Source organism: Somniosus microcephalus, chromosome 23 (genome assembly GCF_052327205.1).
Source record: "Somniosus microcephalus isolate GS21.2 chromosome 23, FLI_Smic_1.0, whole genome shotgun sequence".
NCBI classification, from domain to species: Eukaryota; Metazoa; Chordata; class Chondrichthyes; order Squaliformes; family Somniosidae; genus Somniosus; species Somniosus microcephalus.
The window spans coordinates 37,174,258-37,197,111 of record NC_141009.1 but is presented as its reverse complement, the minus strand read 5'-3'; the positions used below and the strand labels follow the sequence as shown (position 1 = coordinate 37,197,111).

At 51.8% G+C, this 22,854-nt stretch overlaps 1 protein-coding gene across 1 annotated transcript in view; it reads right to left on the bottom strand.

Annotated features, from left to right (window-relative positions):
- The window catches only part of cacna1ba (calcium channel, voltage-dependent, N type, alpha 1B subunit, a), an 820,126-nt gene that overhangs the window by 148,758 nt on the left and 648,514 nt on the right, over window positions 1-22,854 (bottom strand). Inside the window, exons 25-26 of the mRNA XM_085965795.1 lie at window positions 6,788-6,917; window positions 1,020-1,079 (exon numbers count right to left, since the gene is read on the bottom strand). Of these exons, the coding sequence (XP_085821921.1) occupies window positions 1,020-1,079; window positions 6,788-6,917 (190 nt within the window). The remainder of the gene's footprint in view (window positions 1-1,019; window positions 1,080-6,787; window positions 6,918-22,854) is intronic.

The window sequence follows — 22,854 nt, the reverse complement described above, 5'->3', positions numbered from 1 at the left end:
TCTACCACAGAAGGCAGTGAGGCCAATTCGTTAAATATATTCAAGAAGGAGTTAGATATATTTCTTAAGGCTAAAGGGATCAAGGGATATGGGGAGAAAGCAGGGACAGGGTACTGAATTTGGATGATCAGCCATGATCTCATTAAATGGCAGAACAGGCTCGAGGGGCCGAATGGCCTACTCCTGCTCCTTCTATGTTTCTGTAAGTCAGGCTATTCATTGGCTGCATACCAGTTTGTGGGGGAAGATAGGAAATCGGGCGTCTTTGGCGCCACTTAAAGGCAACCAATACCTCTTGAAGGGGAGGTGCTCTCTGATTGCAGACAACAGGGAAGGGTCCAAGATGGGAAATAAATGGCTGGAAGAGGGCACCCAAATTCTCCAATGCCATTTTGGAGCCTCTGATCACGTGATCACTTAGGCACCCATTTTACCCCAGTAAAACGGGCATGGCGCCAACAAATTTCTAGGCCTATGGATTCATTCTCCAACACTGTAAAATGAATGCAGAAGGCTCGTGAAGCTGTACCAAAAGACTATGACGATGGTCCTTATACGCATTCAACAAGAATGTCAGAACATCCTTTGATTCTCCCAGTTTCACAGCAGTTTTAAAAATCACAAAAGTTTTAAAGTTCAAACACACAACAGGAATTTTTGAAGGGCTGTTCAAAAATCAAAGGGAATAAATAAATAAATATTGTGTTGAGTAATTCACAGCACACAATGAAGCAATTTCTAAAATGCATGCTTTTGAACAAAAATATTCAAATTTCCAGTTTTGTGTCATTTACTTGTGCCCGATACACAAATTTATCACAGTGCACGACTCATTAAATACAAACAATCAGACCCGAGCTCAATCCAGCAAACAGCTGCCCTCATTAATCACAAATAAATATTGATTTCAAATTGTTTACTCCAGCCAGTGACGACAAAATATAATTAAATTCAGACCTCTTTTACAAATAATACACTTCATGCATTGAATTTATGAAGAATCCAGGAGGACTGTTTACCTTTATCACCATTTCAAATGTAAAGACTCCGGTGAACACGTAATCCAGATATTTTAGAACCTGAGGCAAGAAATAATTTTAATTTAGAATTGACAGTGTTTAATGCCGCTGTTTTCAAAGTCCATTTTTCCGTGTTTCTTGGTGCTTCAAATAATCAATTTCAGTATTGCATTAGTAATTGATGATACGTCCATGCAAGTTGGCAAAAATACACTGCTGATTACAGAATTATTTAAGAGAGACGAATGAAAACAGATAAAATATAAACAGGTGAAAAAGGCAAAAGATGGACAAAAGATTTGAAGAGTCAGTCTCAATGTTTTGCCATTAGTTCAGGCAGTGTCTTCAGAAATGTGAAAAAAGAGAGTTGGGACGTTAAATAACAGCAAAAAGCACTGCGCTAAAACAGCTCTTGTTGTAACAGATTGCAAATTAACAAAAGACAGACTTGCATTTCTATAGCGCCCTTCACGACCACCGGACGTCTCAAAGCGCTTTACAGCCAATGAAGTACTTTTGGAGTGTAGTCAGTTGTAATGTAGGAAACGCGGCAGCCAATTTGCGCACAGCAAGCTCCCACAAACAGCAATATGATAATGACCAGATAATCTGTTTTTGTTATGTTGATTGAGGGATAAATATTGGCCAGGACCGGGGATAACTCCCCTGCTCTTCTTCGAAATAGTGCCACGGGATCTTTTACATCCGCCTGAGAGAGCAGACGGGGCCTCGGTTTAACGTCTCATCCGAAAGCCTTCAACCATTGCCTAGGTAACCTCAATTAGAGGCAACCAGAATTTGGCTAATTATGATAATGTATACTTTCAGTTAATAAAACTAAAGGCAAATTTTAAAAATGCCAGAGGTAATTTGGCCATCAGTCCTGCTTCTTCGGACAGACTATGGGGGTAGTCTGAACGTAACCCACCAGACTGACCGGATTAGATCGGATCGGCTGCCCATTTTACACCCTGCCCGATTTTCCTTTTATTAAGATCAACGACAAAGCAGAATCGGGCAGGGTGCAAAACGAGCAGCCGATCCCATCCCATCAGTTTCCCACCAGGCACATTAGGCTAGAATCACCCTCATGTATAACTTGCACTATTGTACACTCTTCCCCAAGTTATTTAATTTTCTAAGGGAAGTGAACAATCAAAATTAAAATATCGAAGATGATCAAACTGAAAGTTCTCTCTGAATCCCAGTGGTGATCAAGCAAAATACCCAGCCAGTTGCAGCATCTTAATAATCAACATTATTCAATCCTTTTCATTACAGTCCATAGGCTGCATTTCCATGGTCCCAACAGTACTGGAGCCACAGAGTTTCACAGAACATTTGATCCTCAAATGTCTACATTTACCCTTGGGACGTTCAGTCCCTTTTTAAGGAGTTAATTAACACAACGGTACCCTTCATAAACAGACTCATTCTACATATCTCCTAGCCAGAGAAAAAAAAATTTGCAGTCTTGCTTCAGATTGGCCACACACTAACAATATCTTTATTTTAAGAAAATGCTCATACTTTCCTATTTTGATTGGTCATCGATTTATGCAAGCGCTTAGCCATGGCACATGGTATGTAAAAATGTTTACCATTTTCCAATGCTTATTTATAGTAATTTTTGTTGGTTATTTTAATAAAAGCTGCTTCAGAGGCAGTTCAGAGAAGGTTCACGAGGTTGATTCCGGAGATGAAGGGGTTGTCTTATGAAGAAAGGTTGAGCTGGTTGGGCCTATACTCATTGGAGTTTAGAAGAATGAGAGGGGATCTTATTGAAACATATAAGATTCTGAAGGGGCTTGACAGGGTAGATGCTGAGAGGATGTTTCCCCTCGTGGGAGAATCTAGAACTAGGGGGCATAATTTCAGAATAAGGGGGCACCCATTTAAATCGGAAATGAGGAGGAATTTCTTCTCTCAGAGGGTCGTGAATTTTTGGAATTCTCTTCCCCAGAGAGCTGGGTTATTGAATATATTTAAGGTGGAGATAGACAGATTTTTGAACGATAAGGGAGTCAAGGGTTATGGGGAGTGGGCAGGGAAGTGGAGTTGAGGCCAAGATCAGATCAGCCCTGATTTTATTGAATGGCGGAGCAGGCTCGAGGGGCCAAATGACCTCCTCCTGCTGCTATGTCTTATGTTCTTATGTTATGTTCATTATTTACTACAGCAAGAGATCATTTTTTAGAGTATTGTAGGAAACATTGGTTGGAACTGGAAAACATAACAGAAGCTTGGAAATACAGCCGGGAACAACGGGAGCCATGTTCAAAATATATCGGAGTAGAGTTTCCGCTTTGGGTGCAATCGGCAATATGGGCGCAAATTGCGCTGGTTTTCTGAAGTGAAGTTATGGTTCAAGTTTCCACCCAAAGCCAATTGCACAGTAACAAACGTAAAATCATCCATGAAACAGCGCAAGCGGGCAGCGTAATTGCTTATTATTTTTCCTAGCATTAAAAAACATTCCTTGATATATTTAAGAGTGATAACCCGGTGCAATTTTATTGGCCCGTATATTCTGAACCCTACGGGTGTGTACGGGCTGTGTACGCACCCGTAGGGACATCGGAAATGCTGGTTTCAGGCATGCGAAGCGCACGCACTGAAAACCGATATTTCCGATCTGTGAAGAATGCTCTTGACAGATCGGACGCCTGCCCTGGAGAAGGGCCTCTGCGGGAGGATAGTTCCAATTTCTGCAGAACCTCCGCCCGCTGAAAACCCTTAGAAATCCTACGACTGGTAAGGCCTACTTTTACCTGCATAAGAATTGAAAAAAAGTTTTTAAAAAATTTCACTCATTGATCATTTAAAAATACTTTAAAAAAAGGTAGTTTTATTTTTAGCCCTGTAAAAAACTTGAATTATTTTTTTCAAAAAATTAAATTTTTGTTTAAAATATTTAATTTATTGTAACTTGAACTCATTTTAAAAAAGCGATTTAAATTTTTTTTAATTGAATGTTTTACTGTGTTTTTGGGGTGATCTCCATTCATATATTTGACAGGTCCTTCTCGAATGGTCGCAATTGGCAGAAACTCGGCAGGTTCATCATCACTGACCTGGGAGCGTGGACAGTTTTGTGGGTGGGGCCAGCTTCCAGCACTATTGCCAGAATTTTCCCCTAAAAAAAAAGGGTGGGTTTGGAGCGTGGGGGCAGTTGAAGTGTTAAAAATGGGGATTCCCGACCTGATCCCGCCCACTTCCGGTTTCACCGGAGGCGGGAAGGGTGGGGGGCCGACCAACCGGCTCCCAGGGGGCGTCACCTCAACTTAAATATCGTAATGAGGCTGGAAGTTCATTTTTTCCTCCCTCCATTTTGTGTTTAACTGCATGGGGACAGGTTTCACATAATTTGTGAAACCCGGCAGTTAAACAGAGGCGGGGACTGCTGCATCCGGGCGGTAAGTGGCTTTATAGAAACATAGAAGTTAGGAGCAGGAGTAGGCCATTCGGCCCCTCGAGCTTGTTCCGCCATTCAATGAGATCATGGCTGATCATTCAAATTCAGTACCTTGTCCCTGCTTTCTCCCCATATCCCTTGATCCATTTAGCCTTAAGAAATATATTGAACACCTTCTTGAATATATTGAATGAATTGGCCTCAATGGCCTTCTGTGGTAGAGAATTCCACAGGTTCACCACTCTCTGGGTGAAGAAATTCCTCCTCATCTCAGTCCTAAATGGCTTACCCCTTATCCTTAGACTGTGACCCCTGGTTCTGGACTCCCCCGCCATCGGGAACATCCTTCCTGCATCTAGTCTGTTTAGTCCTGTTAGAATTTTATAAGTTTCAATGAGATCCTCTCTCATTCTTCTAAACTCTAGCGAACACAAGCCCAATCGACCCAATCTCTCCTCATACGTCATTCCTGCCATCCCAGGTATCAGTCTGGTGAATCTTCGCTGCACTCCCTCCATGGCAAAAACATCCTTCCTCAGATAAGGCGACTAAAACTGCACACAATACTCAAGGTGTGGTTTCACCAAGGCCCTGTACAACTGCAGCAAGACATCCTTGCTCCTGTACTCAAATCCTCTCGCTATGAAGGCCAACATACCACTTGCCTTCTTAACCGCCTGTTGCACCTGCATGCTTACCTTCAGCGACTGTGTACAAGGACACCCAGCTCTCGTTGTACTTTATACCTACCTCTTGGATCCAGGGTCCCGACCATACCCACCCCCCGCGATCTGAGACCGCCCCCCCAACTTCCCCCCCCCCCGCCGGTCTCCGATTACCTTCCCAGGCCTCCCGCCAATGATGATGATGAGGCCAGCCATGATCCTCTGGTGACCAGCCCCGATCCTCTCTCCACCCTCGCCCCCCAATCCCCAGCCAACCCTCCCCCGCGATCCCCGACCCCTGCAGGTGATCTCTTCCCCCACCCACTCGCCCCTCTCACAATGCCCGGCCCCTGCCGATTGCCGATCCTCCTCCCCCGAACCGGCCCCTCACATATGAGGCCGACCCGCCCGCAGCCAGCCAGCCTCTCAATCTGGCTGGCTGTGGGCGGGAATCCGAGGCCTCACATTTAAATCAGGCCCTGGCGGTAAAGTTGGCAGGGCCTGCGGGAAACCCGGCCCTCAACCCACCTACCTGGGGAAAATTCCAGCCAATGTTTTTTAAAATCAACATTAAAGATTGTGGAAACTCGAGTTTGGCTTTACTTAACTTGCGCTTAAAATTGTGCAATCTTTTATGCTAGATTGGCTGATTTCAGGCAATTTGCGCCGGTTTAAGCAGAAATTCTAGGCCATTATGTGACAATATTACCAAAGCAGGCAAAGCAAAGTTATTGTTGAGCAAATGGAGAAACTGTTCTAATGTGCTTAACTGTAAGAAGAATAAATATTTCACCATCCCCACTATAAATAGATTATAGACCCGTGCTATTGGTCTCACTGAGTTAGAGTTACTGCTCCCATTAATTTAAATCCATATTATTATCCCAGCATTTTGCACAGTCAAACCAAAGGCTATTTACAAATAAGCAGGAAAACTGATGTACCAATACCAAATGTGTGATCCTTCTGAGGATTTGAGGACAAATTATTGTGCCCTTTACTAATTAGACTTTATCCTACGGATCTCATATTACAGTTCCTTTTTATTAGGGCATGTTTTAAGAGTATTTGCGGCTAAACTCTGGAATTCCTTCCCTAAACCTCTCCACCTCGCTACTTCCCTTTCCTCCTTTAAGACGCTCCTTAAAACCTACCTCTTTGGCCAAGCTTTTGGTCACCTGCCCTAACATCTCCTTACGTGGCTCGGTGTCAAATTTTGTTTGATAACGCTCCTGTGAAGCGCCTTGTGACGTTTTATTACGTTAAAGGCGCTATATAAATGTAAGTTGCTGTTGTTTAATTGGTTCCTTGAGCTAATACAGGAAACTTTCTGGTATCTGGCACGGACGGGACCGACGTGTTGCCGGTTCATCAACAATTCCTGATAACTGAACGCTATAGTAAAAGATACGGCGCTCAGAGCTCCGTATAAAGCAACAAACCCAACAGCTTCAAAACAATCGGCACAAGTTGCAAGCGTCTCTGTAGCTTAGCAACAGCTTCAGCTACACCCTTGCACAGCAACAAATGGAGTAAAAAAAGTAACAAAGTAAAAAAAGTTACCTGAACCGACTCCTGAATTTTGCCGGTGGATAGAGCGTTCTGGTTATTTAGGGGCCGGTTAATCGAAAGTTTCCTGTACTGTGATACTTTATGACAATTGTTGATTAGTTGCTACACCGACTTACATTATTTCTTGGTGCATCTGCTTGCACAGGATCCTCCGCTGCCAGGGCTATGCTGCTCATTGCTATCACCAGCAGGATGCACATCTCAAAATATCGTAGATTGACAATGTAATGGCATGCCCTGCGAACACTAAAAAAAAGGAGTCACGAATGCAGCATCACATAAGCATTCACTGTAGCAAGAAATGTGAATACCAATGAGTAAATTCAGAAACAGGTCTTGTGATATTCTTTGGGACTGCAAACTGGTAGCAAACATCTCTTCTCATGCTATATAAACTTGCATTTTCTTTTCTCTCTTTTGTTTCAATATCTCACACAATGAAGTAAATTCATAGAAATGACATCATGTTATATTTTAATTAGTCAACTCTTTTTTCCTTTGACAGTTCATTTGGAGAAAAAAAACAAATTCTGTTCACACACTAAACACCAATGAGGTGATTATAAGCCACCCAACGTCCAGCTAAACTACAGCCAAACTCAAGGAATCACAGTGAGCCACTCTTTGTACCTCTTAATCCAATTACCTTCAACTAACACGCAAGTAATTCTTGGCATAAGTAGAATATATTTCTAGCCCCACAGGCGAGGGTTTTACATCCCTCTTGCGATGCTGACCATGAACCCATGTCACATTATCAGTTGCTCAACCTCCGAGTGGACCAGTGGAACAGGCTGCCGGCTTGGGCGGTGAACACTGATTCATTAAATTGCTTCAGGCGAGAGCTGGACCTGTTTCTGGCAAGGGCGGAGATCACCTCTAACATAAAGAAGCTACTGTATAACTAATCAGGGCCAGGGTGGTCCCCTGGACTAGTTTCGATTGCCTAAAGTGGTTGGAGAGGAATTTTGCAGATTTTGTCCTTAACCGGACTGCATTTTCATCTGTTTTTTCACCTCTCCCAGGCAATTACATGGATTTCAGGTGGGGTGGGGACATATATATTTATTGTGATGCACAAGGCATTGCAGTTGTATGGGACAGGCTGGATGGACCAATGGGTCTCTTTCTGTCCATCATTGTCCTATGAATTAAAAACAGAAAATGCTGCAAATACTCAGCAGGTCAGGCAGCATCTGTAGAGAGAGAAACAGGGTTAACGCTTCAGGTCAATGACCCTTTGTCAGAATTGTCCTATGAATGTTTTTTTATGTATATGCAGATCATATCCCATGGGTTTTTTAAATCTATACAGTACAAGACAAAATACACATAGTTGAACTTGTTTTTAATAAATACTGTACTGAACTAAAAAAAGTGGGTTGAAAATTGCAGTATCTTACTGAACTTCTGAAATGCTATCTTTATTGACTTCTAGTTAATTCTATGAAAACAATCGAAGGTAGCTACACATTTAAGCATGGTGCATTTACCCACAGAACCATCTAGGGAGCTCCCTCAGCATATCGTGTCATATTCACCTCAAAATATACTAACTGAGATATTAGGTTATCGGCAGTCATCATTTTGTCGACATTGAGCCCTGTATATAAAGCCATAGCAGGCTTCTGTACATCAGTCTTAAGTTACCCTCTGTTCAGTAAATACCTGTTATTATTGTTCTCCTGCAGTCCGTGTATTATTTATACTCGGACACTACATTGGCGATGAACAGGTTCGAACTCACCTGCCGTACTGCATCACCTCACGGGGATCTTTCCCTGAGAAGAAGCTTTTGGAGGTCTGTGGTGATTATTCTTGTTTTATAAGAAGCATTGGAATTGGTTGCCTGTTTTCCTGCCTTGAGATATATGCTGTAAACTTATTGGTTAGTTGATTCCATGTGACCTGTGGTGGCCATCTTAAATTCAGTTTCTACAGTTTGGTTGAGACTGGGTGCTCAACATGTACTGCTGGTTTTTTAAGGTTAATAAAGCCTAGCTTTTGAAAGGCAATCTACTCTTTATCTCAAGGTCGAAGTCAGAACAACAGTCGTCGACCGCGGGCAACCGCCCAAGGATCCATCGGAGTTCGGAGAGTTGCAGGAGAGGCTGTGGAGAGCTGGGCTTGGCTCCCCAGTCAAGGTGTTCCAGCAAATCGTGCTGGTAGAAGGTAGTGCGCTGACCCTTCCGGACTGCGGCGGGCTCGAGCTCGATCGAGCGGCTCTGCAAAGGGGCCGTGCAGCGTCGTCGGGAGGAAAAGAGAGAGAGGGTGGAGCGCACAGGGCGCGGTCGGTGCTCAAGAACTGGGCAGTGTAGCGAAAATAAAACAAGGGGAAGGAAAAGTGAGACACGCCAAAGCCGCGGGTCGCCGCCATTACCCTGCAGAACGCTAGGAGCAGCGTGGCAGCAAGGGGAAGAAGGAAAAGCGCGGGAGGCGCCATTTTAAATCACCCAAGATGCCAAAAAGTGGCAGTATCACAGCTTTCGACAACGAGGTAGAAGACTGGACCACGTATGTGGAAAGAATTGAAGTGTACTGCAAGGCAAATGAGGTGGCCGATGGAAAGGCGTCGTCGGTATTATTAAATTTGATGGGCGCGAGAACGTACGGCCTATTGCGGAATTTAATTACCCCAGCTAAACCAATGGAGAAAAGTTTTGAGGAGATTGCTAATATCTTACAGGAACACCTAAACCCTACACCGCTGCTGATAGCAGAAAGATTCAAGTTCCATAAAAGAAACCAGCACAAAGATGAGAGCAATGCTGACTATCTTACGGAACTACGCAAGTTATCGAAGCACTGCCAGTTCGGAGCAGGACTGGCAGACACCTTACGGGGTAAGTTTGTCTGCGGGCTCCAGAGTGAAGGAACCCAGAAACGACTACTTTCGGAAAAGGACCTGATGCTAGAACAGGCTTTCAGCGTGGCAGTATCCTACGAAGCAGTAGCACGGGGAGCTGCGGAAATACAACAGAAACCACAGGAATACAGCGCTAACGAAATGGCGTATGGAGCAGAAAAGTGCTATCGCTGCGGCAGAACAACCCATGATCAGAAGGACTGCTGGGTTAAGGACAAAGTATGCAGGCAATGTGGGAAAATGGGACACATAGCAAGAGTCTGCAGGTCGGGAAAGAAAACCAACACTACAAGAACTACTAAGGAAAAGTACAAGAAAGTAAAGAAATTGACAGACAGTAGTTCGGAAGATCAGGAGAGTGATAAGGACTCCGGGAGCAGGAGACTAAGTTGTCTAAAGTTACACAACGTGATCGCAAAGGAGGATCACCGAACCATTTGGGTCACCCTCATGATAGCAGGGTCCCCAGTAAAGATGGAATTGGACACAGGATCAGCCCTAACTGTCATGAATCGACGAGACTATGAGCGGCTATTCTCACACATACCCTTGAAGGACACGTCCATTGTATTGAAGACATACACGGGGCAAAAAGTCTACCCCAGAGGAAAAATAAGGGTGCCAGTTGAATACAACGGCAAGGAAACACAGAAACTGTATCTATATATACTACCAGATGGAGGACCACCATTATTGGGACGTGAATGGATCCGAAAAATACAATTGGATTGGCATTCCATTCAGGCGCTAACTGTGACTGATAAAAAGGATGATGACGTCACACCCGGACGACTGTCAAAGATTCTAACTGACGCGAAAGAGGTGTTCCAACGAGGACTTGGGACTCTAAAAGGAGTAATGGCAACGATAAAAATCGAAGATAATGCAAACCCAAAAATTTTTAAGGCCAGACCGGTACCTTACGCGATCCGCCCAGCCGTTGAAGCAGAGCTGCAGAGTCTGGAGCGTTCGGGTGTGCTGTCCAAGGTGGACTGGAGCGAGTGGGCCACACCCATCGTTCCTGTAATGAAGAAATCATTGAGCAGCACGCCTGGAGAACTGAAGAAGGTTCGCATCTGTGGGGACTTCAAGGTAACTGTGAACCCAGTCCTACACACAGTACAATATCCACTTCCACGGATAGAAGATATTTTCGCCTCACTATCTGGAGGGAAACGCTTTACAAAGATTGAACTGGCCGAAGCGTATCTACAAATGGAGGTGGAAGAAGCATCTAGGAAATACCTCACGATAAACACTCACAAAGGCCTTAACCAGTACAATCGACTGGTATTAGGGGTAGCATCAGCCCCGGCTATTTGGCAGAGGGCGATGGAACAAGTCCTGCAAGGGATCCCGGGGACCCAGTGTTATTTGGACGACATCCTGGTTACGGGCGAAAATGACAGTGAACACCTTGCCAACCTGGAGCAGGTGCTCACGAGATTGCAGGAATATGGGCTACGAGCCAACCGCCCCAAATGCGAGTTCTTCAGGAGACAAATCTCGTATTGTGGCCACATGATTGATGAGGAAGGGTTGCATAAGTCGCCGGACAAGATTGAGGCTGTAGTCAAGGCTCCAGCACCGGAAAATGTGTCACAACTGAGGTCGTTCCTCGGGTTGGTGAACTACTACCATAAGTTCTTGCCGAATTTATCTACAATTCTGCACCCACTGAACGTCCTGCTGCAAACTGGAGTAACATGGAAATGCAGTGATGAGTGTAAGCGTGCCTTTCAGAAATGTAAATGCCTAATCACTTCAAAAGAAGCATTGGCCCACTACAATCCAACACTACCGATTTGGTTAGCATGTGATGCGTCTCCCTATGGCATCAGAGCGGTGCTGTCACACAAATTCCTTGACGGTTCAGAGAGGCCAATAGCCTTTGCGTCGCGCTCGTTAACCTCAGCCGAGCGTAACTACGCCCAGATTGACAGGGAGGCCCTCAGCCTGGTGTGGGGGGTGAAGAAGTTCAATCACTATCTGCACGGGCAGAAATTCACCCTACTGACTGATCATCAGCCCCTGGTCTCCATTTTTAACCCAAAGAAGGGCGTTCCGGTGATGACGGTGCAAAGGCTGCAAAGATGGTCACTTTTTCTAGGGGCACATCAGTACGACAGAGTACAAGGGTACGAAACAGCATGGAAACGCTGATGGGCTGTCGCGCCTACCGTTGCCTACGGTAGAGGAAGCACCTGCAGTGGACCCTTTTGAGATATTCCATGCGACCATAGTCGAATGTCTACCTGTTACAAACTCAAGTATACAGAAGGAAACCCGAAATGACCCGACACTCTCTCGGGTCTATGATTTGACGGTGAGTGGATGGCCAGCACATGGCGACTCACTGTTGCCAGCATTCTCGCCAAGGAGAGAACAGCTGTCAGTGTGCTGGGGGACCTTGATGTGTGGATCCCGAGTGGTAATTCCACCCAAGTTGAGAGATAGAGTGCTCAATGAGCTTCATGAGGGTCATCTGGGAGGGGTAAAAATGAAGAGCCTAGCCAGGGCGTTTGTGTGGTGGCCGGGAATCGATCAAGAAATTGAGGATATGACCAAGAGATGCACAGGATGCCAGAAGGTCCAAAACGCTCCACCACAGGCCCCTCTACATCCATGGGAGTGGCCATCATCTCCATGGCAACGGGTACACATTGATTTTGCTGGTCCATTTATGGACTCAATGTTCCTAATCACTGTGGACGCCCATTCGAAATGGCCAGAGGTCATCAAAATGTCCTCCACCACCACGGAGAAAACTATTGCTGTCCTACGGACCATCTTCGCCAGGAATGGCTTGCCAGAACAGATTTGCTCCGACAATGGGCCACAGTTTGTGTCCGAGGATTTCCGGAGGTTTCTGAGGAATAATGGGGTGAAACATTACACATCTGCCCCATATCATCCAGCCACAAATGGATTGGCTGAGAGGTTTGTTCAGTCCTTTAAAAAGGCCATAAAGGCAATGTATAATGACGACATACCACTACAACACAAGGTGGATAATTTCTTGTTTGCTTACCGGAATGTGACACATGCAGTCACCAACCAAGCTCCAGCCATAATGTTCTTCAACCGAAGGCTAAGATGTCACCTGGATTTGCTCAAACCAAACATAAGACGAGATGTTGAGGATTGTGGCGTACCGATCACAGAACGGACACAATCCGCTTTCCGGTCCGTAGACTATAAATCAGGCGTCATGCCTTTAAGAAGGATGACACCTTTAAGAAACTCGATCTGCAACATAGTTAAGCCCAGAGCGGGGGAGGGTCAGTCGAAGCTGTGCACTGATGAAAGGCAGTCGTACTTTGTGTAGTCTCTGACTCCATTTTGTGTTCAGCATGCAGCCTCAACAATTAAACCTTTTCTGTTGAACCTCTCCGAGTTCAGTATTTTTTGCTAAGAGTATGTAGACTGCTAGATTGGTGACCCCGACGCTCAGGACGACTCCTAAGCGTAACCATGGCTGACACAAATGCAGTTTCTGTGAAGCTGCCGGAGTTCTGGGAGAACCTGGCCACCGCCTAGTTCCTTCAAGCCGAATCGCAATTCCGACTCCGCGGCATCACCGCCGACGCAATGATGTACGACTACCTCCTCGCCTCCCTGGGCAGCTCCACAATCACAAAAGTCTGGACAACACGACAAAACCCTCCGGAGGAAGGCAAGTACGCACATCTCAAGTCCGCGCTCATTAAAAAATTCACAGCCTCCCAATTCGTGCGCAACTGCCACCTCCTCGACCTCCCGGGCCTTGGTGACTCCGCGCCGTCAGACTTGCTCTCACACATGCTTGCTCTGACCGACGAGAAACCGCCCGGCTCCCTCTTCCGCACGCTCTTTATCCGCCAACTACCTCCCAGCATCCGCCCGCCGATCATGGCGTCCAGCCTCACGGACCTCGAGGCCCTGGCCGACGAAGCCGATAAGCTCATGTCCGCCAGCTCCAACCACGCCGTCACCCCCGACCTGGCCTCCACAGCGTCAGCGCACGCTCCACCCTCTATCGCTCGGCCACGAGGCCCCCCAGGCCCCCATGTCCCCCAAGCCCTCCGACCCAGGGCTACTGCTACTTCCATACCCGGTTCGGCGCACGGGCATGCCGCTGCAGCCATCCCTGCACGTTTCCAACCGCCCCCACACCGGCCTACACGATGGCCGTGGGGCAAGCAGGCGCGCTGCTGTACGTTACGGACAGCGTCTCCGGACGCCATTTCCTATGCGACACGGGCGCGCAGCGCAGCATCATCCCCGCGTCCGCCCGAGATCCAGTGAGGCGGCCGCGGCCCTGCGCTGGCTGCCGCCAACGGCACCGACATCCGGACGTACGGCACCCGCACCGTCACCATCGACCTCGCAGGCCGCCGCTACCACTGGGAGTTTATCACCGCCAAGGTGCTCTCCCCGCTCCTCGGTGCGGATTTCCTGTGCGCCCACGGCCTGTTGGTCGACATGCCTCGGCGCCGCCTCGTGGACATGAACACCATGTCACCTGTCCCGGGCGCCATTGCCCCCCCCCCCAACCCGCCGAAATGGCGTGGCAGTGCCGCAACCGGTCAACGGACGACTACTCAGCACTCCTGGCTGAACTCCCAGCCCTCACCAACCCGACCTTCTCCGTGAAGGTTGCTAAGCACGGGGTAGAACACTTCATCCCCACCACATGCCCACCGGTGTATGCCCACGCCCGCAGACTGGACCCGGCCAAGCTGGAGATCGCGCGGGCCGAGTTCGCCACAATGGAATAGCTCGGCATCATCCGCCGCTCCAACAGCCCCTGGGCCTCCCCACTCCACATCTTCACCAAACCCGACGGGGGATGGCGCCCCTGCAGGGACTACCGGCACCTAAACAATGCCACCACGCCGGATCGGTACCCCATACCACACATTCAAGACTTCTTGGCTAGACTGGCCGGCCGCTCAGTCTTCTCCAAAGTCGACCTGGTGCGCGGTTACCATCAGGTGCCAGTCCACCCCACGGACGTTCCCAAGACGGCCATAATCACCCCTTTTGGGCTATTCGAGTTCCTCCGAATGCCCTTCGGCCTCAAAAACGCGGCCCAGGCCTTCCAGCGGCTCATGGACTCGGTCCTCCGGGACCTGAAGTTTCTCTTTGTCTACCTGGATGACATCCTGGTAGCTAGTTCCTCCAAGCAGGAACACATCGAGCACCTCCGCACCCTGTTCCAGCGGCTCAGTGAGCACGGGCTCATCATCAGCCCAGCCAAGTGCCAATTCGGCCTCAGCAGGATCGAATTCCTCGGCCACCACATCACGCAGGATGGAGCCATTCCCCTGCCCGCCAAGGTGCAAGCCGTCCAGCAGTTCCCCCGGCCTACCACCATCAAAGGCCTCCAGGAGTTCTTGGGGATGATCAACTTTTACAACCGCTTCATTCCCGGAGCTGCCTCCCTCATGCGGCCCCTATACGAAGCCCTCCGGGGTAAGAAAGACAGAATGGCGATCGAGTGGTCGGCGGACATGTTGTCCGCTTTCGACTCGACCAAAAAGGCGCTCGCCGACGCCACCATGCTCGCTCACCCACAGCCCAACGCCAGGGTGGCCCTCACCACGGACGCCTCCGACCACGCGGTCGGCGCAGTGTACGAACAGTGGGTCGACGGGGCCTGGCAACCGCTGGCCTTTTCCAGCCGCCAACTGCGCCCCCCGGAGGCCAAATACAGCGCCTTTGACCGCGAGCTCCTCGCACTGTACCTGGCAGTCCGCCATTTTAGATTTCTTCTGGAGGGCCGCCCCTTCACCGCGTTTGTCGACCACAAACCCCTGACATTCGCGATGGCGAAATCTGCGGACCAGTGGTGAGACAGGCAACAACGCCAGCTCGCCGCGGTGTCCGAATTCACCACGGACATCCGGCACGTCTCCGGTCGAGACAACGTGGTGGCCGACTGCCTATCCCACCCCGCCGTCCACCTGACAGCGGACTATGCTCAACTGGCAGCGGAGCAACGCACCGACCCCGATCTGCTCTCCGTGCCCACAACCCTCCCAGGTCTGCGACTGACCGACGTCGCCTGCAGCCCGTCCGCCGTCACAGTCAAATGCGACACCTCCTTGGCGCAACCCCGCCCCATAGTCCCGGCGAAAACGGGTGTTCGACATCGTCCACGGCCTCTCACACCCCGGCACCCGCGCGTCCATTAGACTGGTGGCCAACCGATTTGTCTGGCGCGGCCTGCGCAAAGGTGCGCGCGTCTGGTCCAGATCCTGCATAACTTGCCAGCGTGCCAAAATCCACCAACACATCAAAGCCCCACTCGAGGAGTTCACCGTGCCAGAAAGAAGGTTCGAGCATGTCCACATCGACCTCATCGGCCCCCTGCCGCCATCACAAGGTCACACGCACCTGCTGACAATCGTGGACCGTACCACTCGCTGGCCCGAGGCCATTCCACTGACGTCCACCACCACTGCCGACATCGCGAGGGCATTCATCGGTACCTGGGTCGCTCGGTTCGGCGTCCCCTCCGACATGACGTCGGATAGAGGCCCGCAGTTCACCTCTGATCTGTGGGCCGCCATCGCCCGAAACCTCGGGGTGGCCGTTCACTGCACCACGGCTTACCATCCCCAAGCCAACAGACTGTGCGAGTGATTCCACAGGTCCATGAAGGCGTCCCTCCGCATCAGCCTCGAGGACGAGGCTTGGATCGACCGCCTCCCGTGGGTGCTACTCGGCCAACGCTCCGCGGTCAAGGAAGACCTGCAAGCCTCGGCGGTGGAACTCGTGTACGGCCAGCCGCTGCGCGTACCCGGAGAGTACCTGCCCACCACCACGACCCCCTGGTCGGCTGACCAGCAACGCTGCACTTTCGCCAACCGAGCACAACAGTTCACTCCGGTACCCACCGGTCGGCACGGCGAACCAGCAACCCGCGTACCACCTAGCCTGCACATGGCCAAATTTGTTTTCGTGCATCATGACGCCCACCGAGGACCTCTACGGCCCCCATACGACGGACCCTACAAGGTACTCCAGACGGGGAACAAGTTCTTCCTCCTCGAAGTGGGCGGCAGAACTGACAAGGTGTCGGTCGACCGGCTCAAGCTGGCGCACCTAGAGCCCGATGAACCCGTTCAAGTGGGCCAACCCCCACCGCGGGGCAGACTGCCTAAGAGCCCGACGCGTCCGACCGCCCCGCTACCAACCGCCAAGAGCCGTTCCGGTCGTGCCATCAAGCCGCCACGCCGGTTCATACACTCCCTACTAGCGGATTCTGGGGGGAGCTGTGCGGCGTACCGATCACAGAACGGACACAATCCGCTTTCCGTTCCGTAGACCATAAATCAGGCGTCATGCCTTTAAGAAGGATGACACCTTTAAGAAACTCGATCTGCAACATAGTTAAGCCCAGAGCGGGGGTCAGTCGAAGCTGTGCACTGATGAAAGAGAGTTGTACCTTGTGTAGTCTCTGACTCCATTTTGTGTTCAGCATGCAGCCTCAGCAATTAAACCTTTTCTGTTGAACCTCTCCGAGTTCAGTATTTTTTGCTAGGAGTACGTAGACTCCTACAGAATAAGCAATTCCAGCACATAAATGAGAAGCCAACCAGGAGCTTCAAGATAGGGCAACCAGTCTTGGCCCGCGACTACCGAACAGAAAAATGGCAGCCAGGAACGATATGCACACAGCAGGGACCACTAATGTACACAGTGGACGTTGGAGAGAGCATCGTGAGATGCCATGCTGACCAGATTCTAGAGTCACAGGAACAAGCCAAACCCATACCACGAGCAGGTGCACCTGGTAATCAACCCGAAGTACAGATTGCGTCTACCTCAGAAGCAGTGGTATTGGAAGCTGACGAACCAACCAATGACAATGAGCCAGAATCAACTCCGCCGCAAGAACAGGATACTCGAGAAAGGCGCTATCCAGTCAGGATCAGGAAGCCTCCTCAAAGACTGAACTTATAAATGATTATTTCAGTTGATGTATATAGTACAGAGAAAATTGTAATTGTAATTAGTTATTATTTAGTTGTTAAATGAATGTTATGTACTGTTTATCTAAAAGGGGAGGAATTGTGTATGTACCTTTAAGAGAAGAACTGATTCTATACTGCAGTACCGGCAGTGACCACCCCTGTATATAAAGCCAGAGCAGGCTTCTATACGTCAGTCTTAAGTTACCCTCTGTTGTACCTTATTCACAGCATTGTTGGCTGTGCAGCTGCAAGCAGAAGGAGCAGCCAGACTAGGAGAGTGGACTAAAGTGGTGGTTCCCCTGACCAGGAAGAGGAGGAGAACGCTGGACCACCACCACCACCACCAACTCCACCATCATTACATCAACTGAGGTGCCTGGAGAGAGAGGACGGGGGAGGAGGAGGAGGAGAGAGGAGGCCTGCAATAACATCAACCAGGGGAGAGGCCTTTCCTATCACTGCCTCCCCAAATTGGCCTCCACTTCAGGAGAGGGAGAGAGGGGAGAGAAACCACCATCAACCAACACCAACTGTTTGGAAGGAGGGAGGAGTATCATCTTCAAAATATCTACAGGTGGGTGTTATTTGGGGCACTCTCCCAAAGACTTTGTATTTTAGGTGGGGGGAGAAAAGAAGAAACAAGGCGGAACATCAAGGGGTGGCTGTGTGTGTGTGTGTGTGTGTGGATCTTGCCAAAACTAGGCCACACACACCAATAATAAGCATCCCTTCTATTGCCTGACCTGGGCCAGCTGGAGCTGCCTAGGTTAAGTGGTTAATTCCATTAATTACATCGTTAAGACCTGGTGCAGGACTGAGCCTGGGCAACTCCAGCTTTCCCAGGTGAAGACATCTTCTCCCCCTGCCAGAAGACCACCACCATCAAAGACTTTTAAATCCCATCGGAGAGTGCACCCCTGCCAACACCCACCCACCATCCTGAGTGGCAACACTGCCCTTGCCACCTCCCTCCTTCTCACCACCCCCTCTCTCTCTCTTTGTCTTTCTCTGCCTTTCTCTCTGAGGCACCTCATTTCATCTTTAATTATTAATTGCCTATTGAGCAGAGGGGAGAAGGCACCTCTCCCAATTTCAACCAATAAGGGGAGAGGTGTGTCTTCATTTTAAACAGCTCCCTCTGCTCAATAGAGGACCAAAAAAAAAATACCTGAGGTCATTAACACCTTCAGGCCTGTGACTTGGGGTGAGTGTAGCCCTTATAAAAACACCCCATAATGGCGACTGCATCTTCGCCGGTGGCGGGGCCAGCTAGGACTTATGCGGGAGTGACAGCCACAACCACAGCTGCTCCCGCTGCTTCTGCTGCCCCGTCACCCTTTAAACTTATAACAAAAAAGCTTGGGGTGAAGAGCTACACTCACCCCACCATGACCATTGAGGCCTGCGTTAAAGCCATGGCTGGGGTTGTCGGCCCCTCAGCCATCGTCGCGGCCTCAAAAATGTATGGGAAGGCTGTGTTCTTCCTGGGGTCGGAGCGGGCGGTGTCCCTGGCTGTCACCAAGGGGCTCACCGTGGGCGGGACCTTCCTGCCGGTGGACCCCCTCGAGGCCACCACGCAGAGGGTGGTTATTTCGAACGTCCCGCCCTATGTTCCTGGTGAGCTCCTCCTTCCCCATCTACGTCAACTTGGGGAGGTGAGGTCGGGGATCACACCCATCCCGCTCGGCTTCCGGGAGGCCAGCCTTCGCCACGTCTTCTCCTTCCGGCGCCAGCTGTTCATCCAGCTGGCGCGGGAGGAGGACACTGACGGGGCATTCGTCGTCCACCACGAGGGGACTGCATATCGCGTCTTCTGGACGTCGGACGGTGTGCGGTGCCACGCCTGCAAGGAGGTGGGGCACATCCGGAAAAACTGTCCCGCCTCCAAGGCCGCCAGATCATCTCGTGCGGCCGAGGCTGGCGCCGCCGACGCTCCTCCCCCCGGATCTGCCCGCGCGTCGGGAACGTCTGATGCGCGGTCGACGTCGGGGGCCGATGCCACCAAGGCCTCCGGCGGGGGGGAGGGAGCGTGTCCGGCTGGAAAGAAGGCGCGGCGGAAAAATAAACACCTTAGGGCGGGTCCCCCCCGTGGATGGCCAGCCCTTGCCCCTTGAGCCCCTTACACCCGCGCTCCTCACGGAGTTAATCGAGGCAGATGCAAGCGGGAGGGGCCTCGTGCCCGAGCCTGTGGCTGCAACCGCCGTAGCGGAAACGCCATTACCTGTGGCCGGGCTCGGGCCCGAGGAGCCCAACAAACCTGCTCTGCCGGAGGGAGCTGAGGAGGAGGCCTCTGCAGTCATGGAGGTCTCCCTCGCTCCCTCTGTGCTAAAAAGGCAGCGCGGCCCCCTGGAAGAGGAGGACGACCGGGAGGAGGAAGGTCCCTCCGAGCAGGGGGAGTCATCGCCCACCGCGGGTACTGCGCCCCCCCCCCGCTGCTGTCGTCATCACCAGCGATCGGCAGGGGTCGCCTGTCCCTCGGGAGGCTGAGGCAGATGTGTCTGTCCGATGCGTGCCTCCCGGGGATGGGGACGAGACCCTGCCCGTGGGGGGGGGTCGCGGAACAACCCGCGGCGGTAATTGAAATTGACCTTCTATCGGTGCCGTTACCCCTCGCCGGGTCGGGCGGCCTAGGGTTTGGGTCGGGCGAGCTCGAGGATAATGAGCTCGCCCAATGCGACCCAGACATCTCCCAGGGGATGCTCATCCTGGTAGAGCTTTTAATTCAAAACCCCCCATCCGCTGGGTCGGAGGTTGGTGGCGGGGAGGAGGATGGCCCCCTGGCTGCGTCTCTGGTGCCGGACGTACTGGAGGAGCTGCGAATTGTTCTCTCCCCGGTTTCTCCGGTCGTTCCGGCGTCTGAGGCGGAGGGGAGCTCTGAACCGCCGCCGTCTTCTGGCCCAGCACCCCTAGAGGAGCCCAGGGAGAAATCCTCTGCCGCCGATCCTGGGGGTGAGATCCGGGCGGAGGCGGGGCTGGCTGGCGCGGCCGAGCCATTCGCTTCGCACTGCGCGGCGGACGGGTCGGCCGCTGGTGACGACCCCCTGGAGGAGGATGGGGACTCGGTGATGGGCACGGAGGACGATTCGGACTCCAGCGCCGACGAGGCGATGGATGACCTCGTGCCCCTTGCCGAGTCTCCCCTCATTCCTGTAAGGGAACTCCGGGATTTTATGGCCACGTGCCCGGGTCGGCGCAATAAGGTCCGGCTGGCCCTCGACAGGTGGTCGGAGCTGGCGCTGCTCATCGTATCCGTCCACGCCGCCATTAAGATCATGGGCGCGGACGAGGGTGTGAACCCGCTCGAGCTGCGTCGGCTCACCACGTTTCTCACTGGGCTGCTGAGGAAGTGGCGGCTGACCAGCGGCTGCGCTTCCTCCCCCCCGTTAGGTGTAGGTAGAGGTTGCACTATGCTTCTGACATGAAGATAACCATAGGCAGCAGGGAGGCGCGCCGCAGATTCAATAACTTCTCGGTCCTTCGGGACGGGAAGTATGCGGTGTGCTTCCTGCAAGAAACCCACACCGTTCCGGGAGACGAAGCCACGTGGCTCCTGGAGTGGCAAGGAGGGGTCAGCATGAGTCACCTCTCCAACAATTCCAGCGGGGTGGCTATCTTGCTGGACCCGCATTTTCAGCCGGAGATCTTGGGGGTCAAGGAGCACGTGCCGGGCCGCTTGCTCCAGGTCACTGTTCGCCTGGGGGGCGTGCCGCTCCATCTAGTGAACGTGTACGCCCCTCAGACCAGTGCGCAGCAAGTGCGCTTCTTCGAAGAAGTGTCCGCTCTTTTGGGCTCCATCGACGTGGGCGAGTGCGTCATCCTCGGGGGGGATTTTAACTGCACCCTCGAGGCGAGGGACCGTTCGGGTCCCCCGCGAAGCCCGGCGGCGATGGAGAAGTTGAGGGACCTGGTTGGGTCCTTCGACTTGGTGGACGTCTGGCGAAATCTCCTCCCCGACTCCAGCGCCTTCACTAGCGTGAGGTCTGGGGGAGGAAGGTCCAGAATCGACCGCCTTTACATTTCCCGGGCGTACGTCTCCTGCGTTCCGGCGGCTTCCGTGCGGCCGGTGCCGTGCACGGACCACCACCTGGTATGGGCGGAGCTCGCTCCGCTGCGTGCGCGGGGGTCCGCGTACTGGCATTTTAACAACCTGCTGCTGGAAGACGCACGGTTCCGGGATTCGATTCGTCGATTCTGGGCCGACTGGAGAAGGAAGCAGGGGGGCTTCCCCTCCTTGAGGCTATGGTGGGATGTGGGCAAGGCTCACATCCGTCTCTTCTGTCAGGAGTACGCGAAGGGGTCGACCAAGAGGCGGGAGGCCCGGGTCGGGCGGTTGGAGAAGGAGAAGGAGGTGCTCGACCTGGAGTCCCGTCTCGGTCAGGTCGTCGAGGACCCGGCCCTGCGGAAGGTGTACGAAGAGAAGAAGGGCGCGCTGAAGGACCTGCAGCTCGTCGGGTCCCGAGGCGCGTACGTGAGGTCGTGGGATCCAGCTCCTGCGGGACCTGGACCGCGGCTCCCCCTTCTTCTACTCACTGGAAAAAAGACGGGGGGGTCCGTAAGCAGCTCTTGGGGCTGCTGGCAGACGACGGATCTCTGGTCTCGGATCCGGAGGGAATCAGCGCGGAGACCCGCGCCGACTACGGGGCTCTTTTCTCTCCGGATCCGTCCAGCGAGGATGCGCGCAGAATTTTGTGGGAGGACCTGCCGAAGGTCAGCCCGGAGGGCGCCGAAAAACTGGACGCTCCGCTAAGCCTGGCGGAGCTGACCGGCGCCCTCCGCCAGCTCTCTAGGGGAAAGTCCCCGGGGTTGGACGGGCTGACCGTGGAGTTCCACAGGACGTTCTGGGACGTCTTGGGGGGCGACTATGCGCGGGTCCTGGGGGAAAGTTTGGCGACCGGGGAGATGCCCCTCTCTTGGCGCAGGGCGGTCATTGTCCTGCTGCCTAAGAAGGGCGATCTCCGCCTCCTTAAGAACTGGCACCCGGTCTCCCTCCTCAGCACGGACTATAAAATCTTTGCCAGGGCCATGTCTGCTCGCCTTGGCACCGTGCTGGCCCACATGATCCACCCTGACCAGTCCTACACGGTCCCGGGCCGGACCATCCATGATAACATCCATCTGGTCCGGGACCTGGTCCACCACTCCCAGAGGGCTGGTCTGTCGGTCGCCTTCCTCTCCCTGGATCAGGAGAAGGCGTTCGACAGGGTGGATCACGAGTATCTCTTCGGGACTCTGCGCGCATTCGGGTTCGGGACGCATTTCGTCGCCCGGATCCAACTTTTGTACGCCGCCGCAGAGTGTCTGATTAAAGTTAACGGGTCCTTGACGGCGCCCCTTCGCTTCGGGAGGGGGGTGC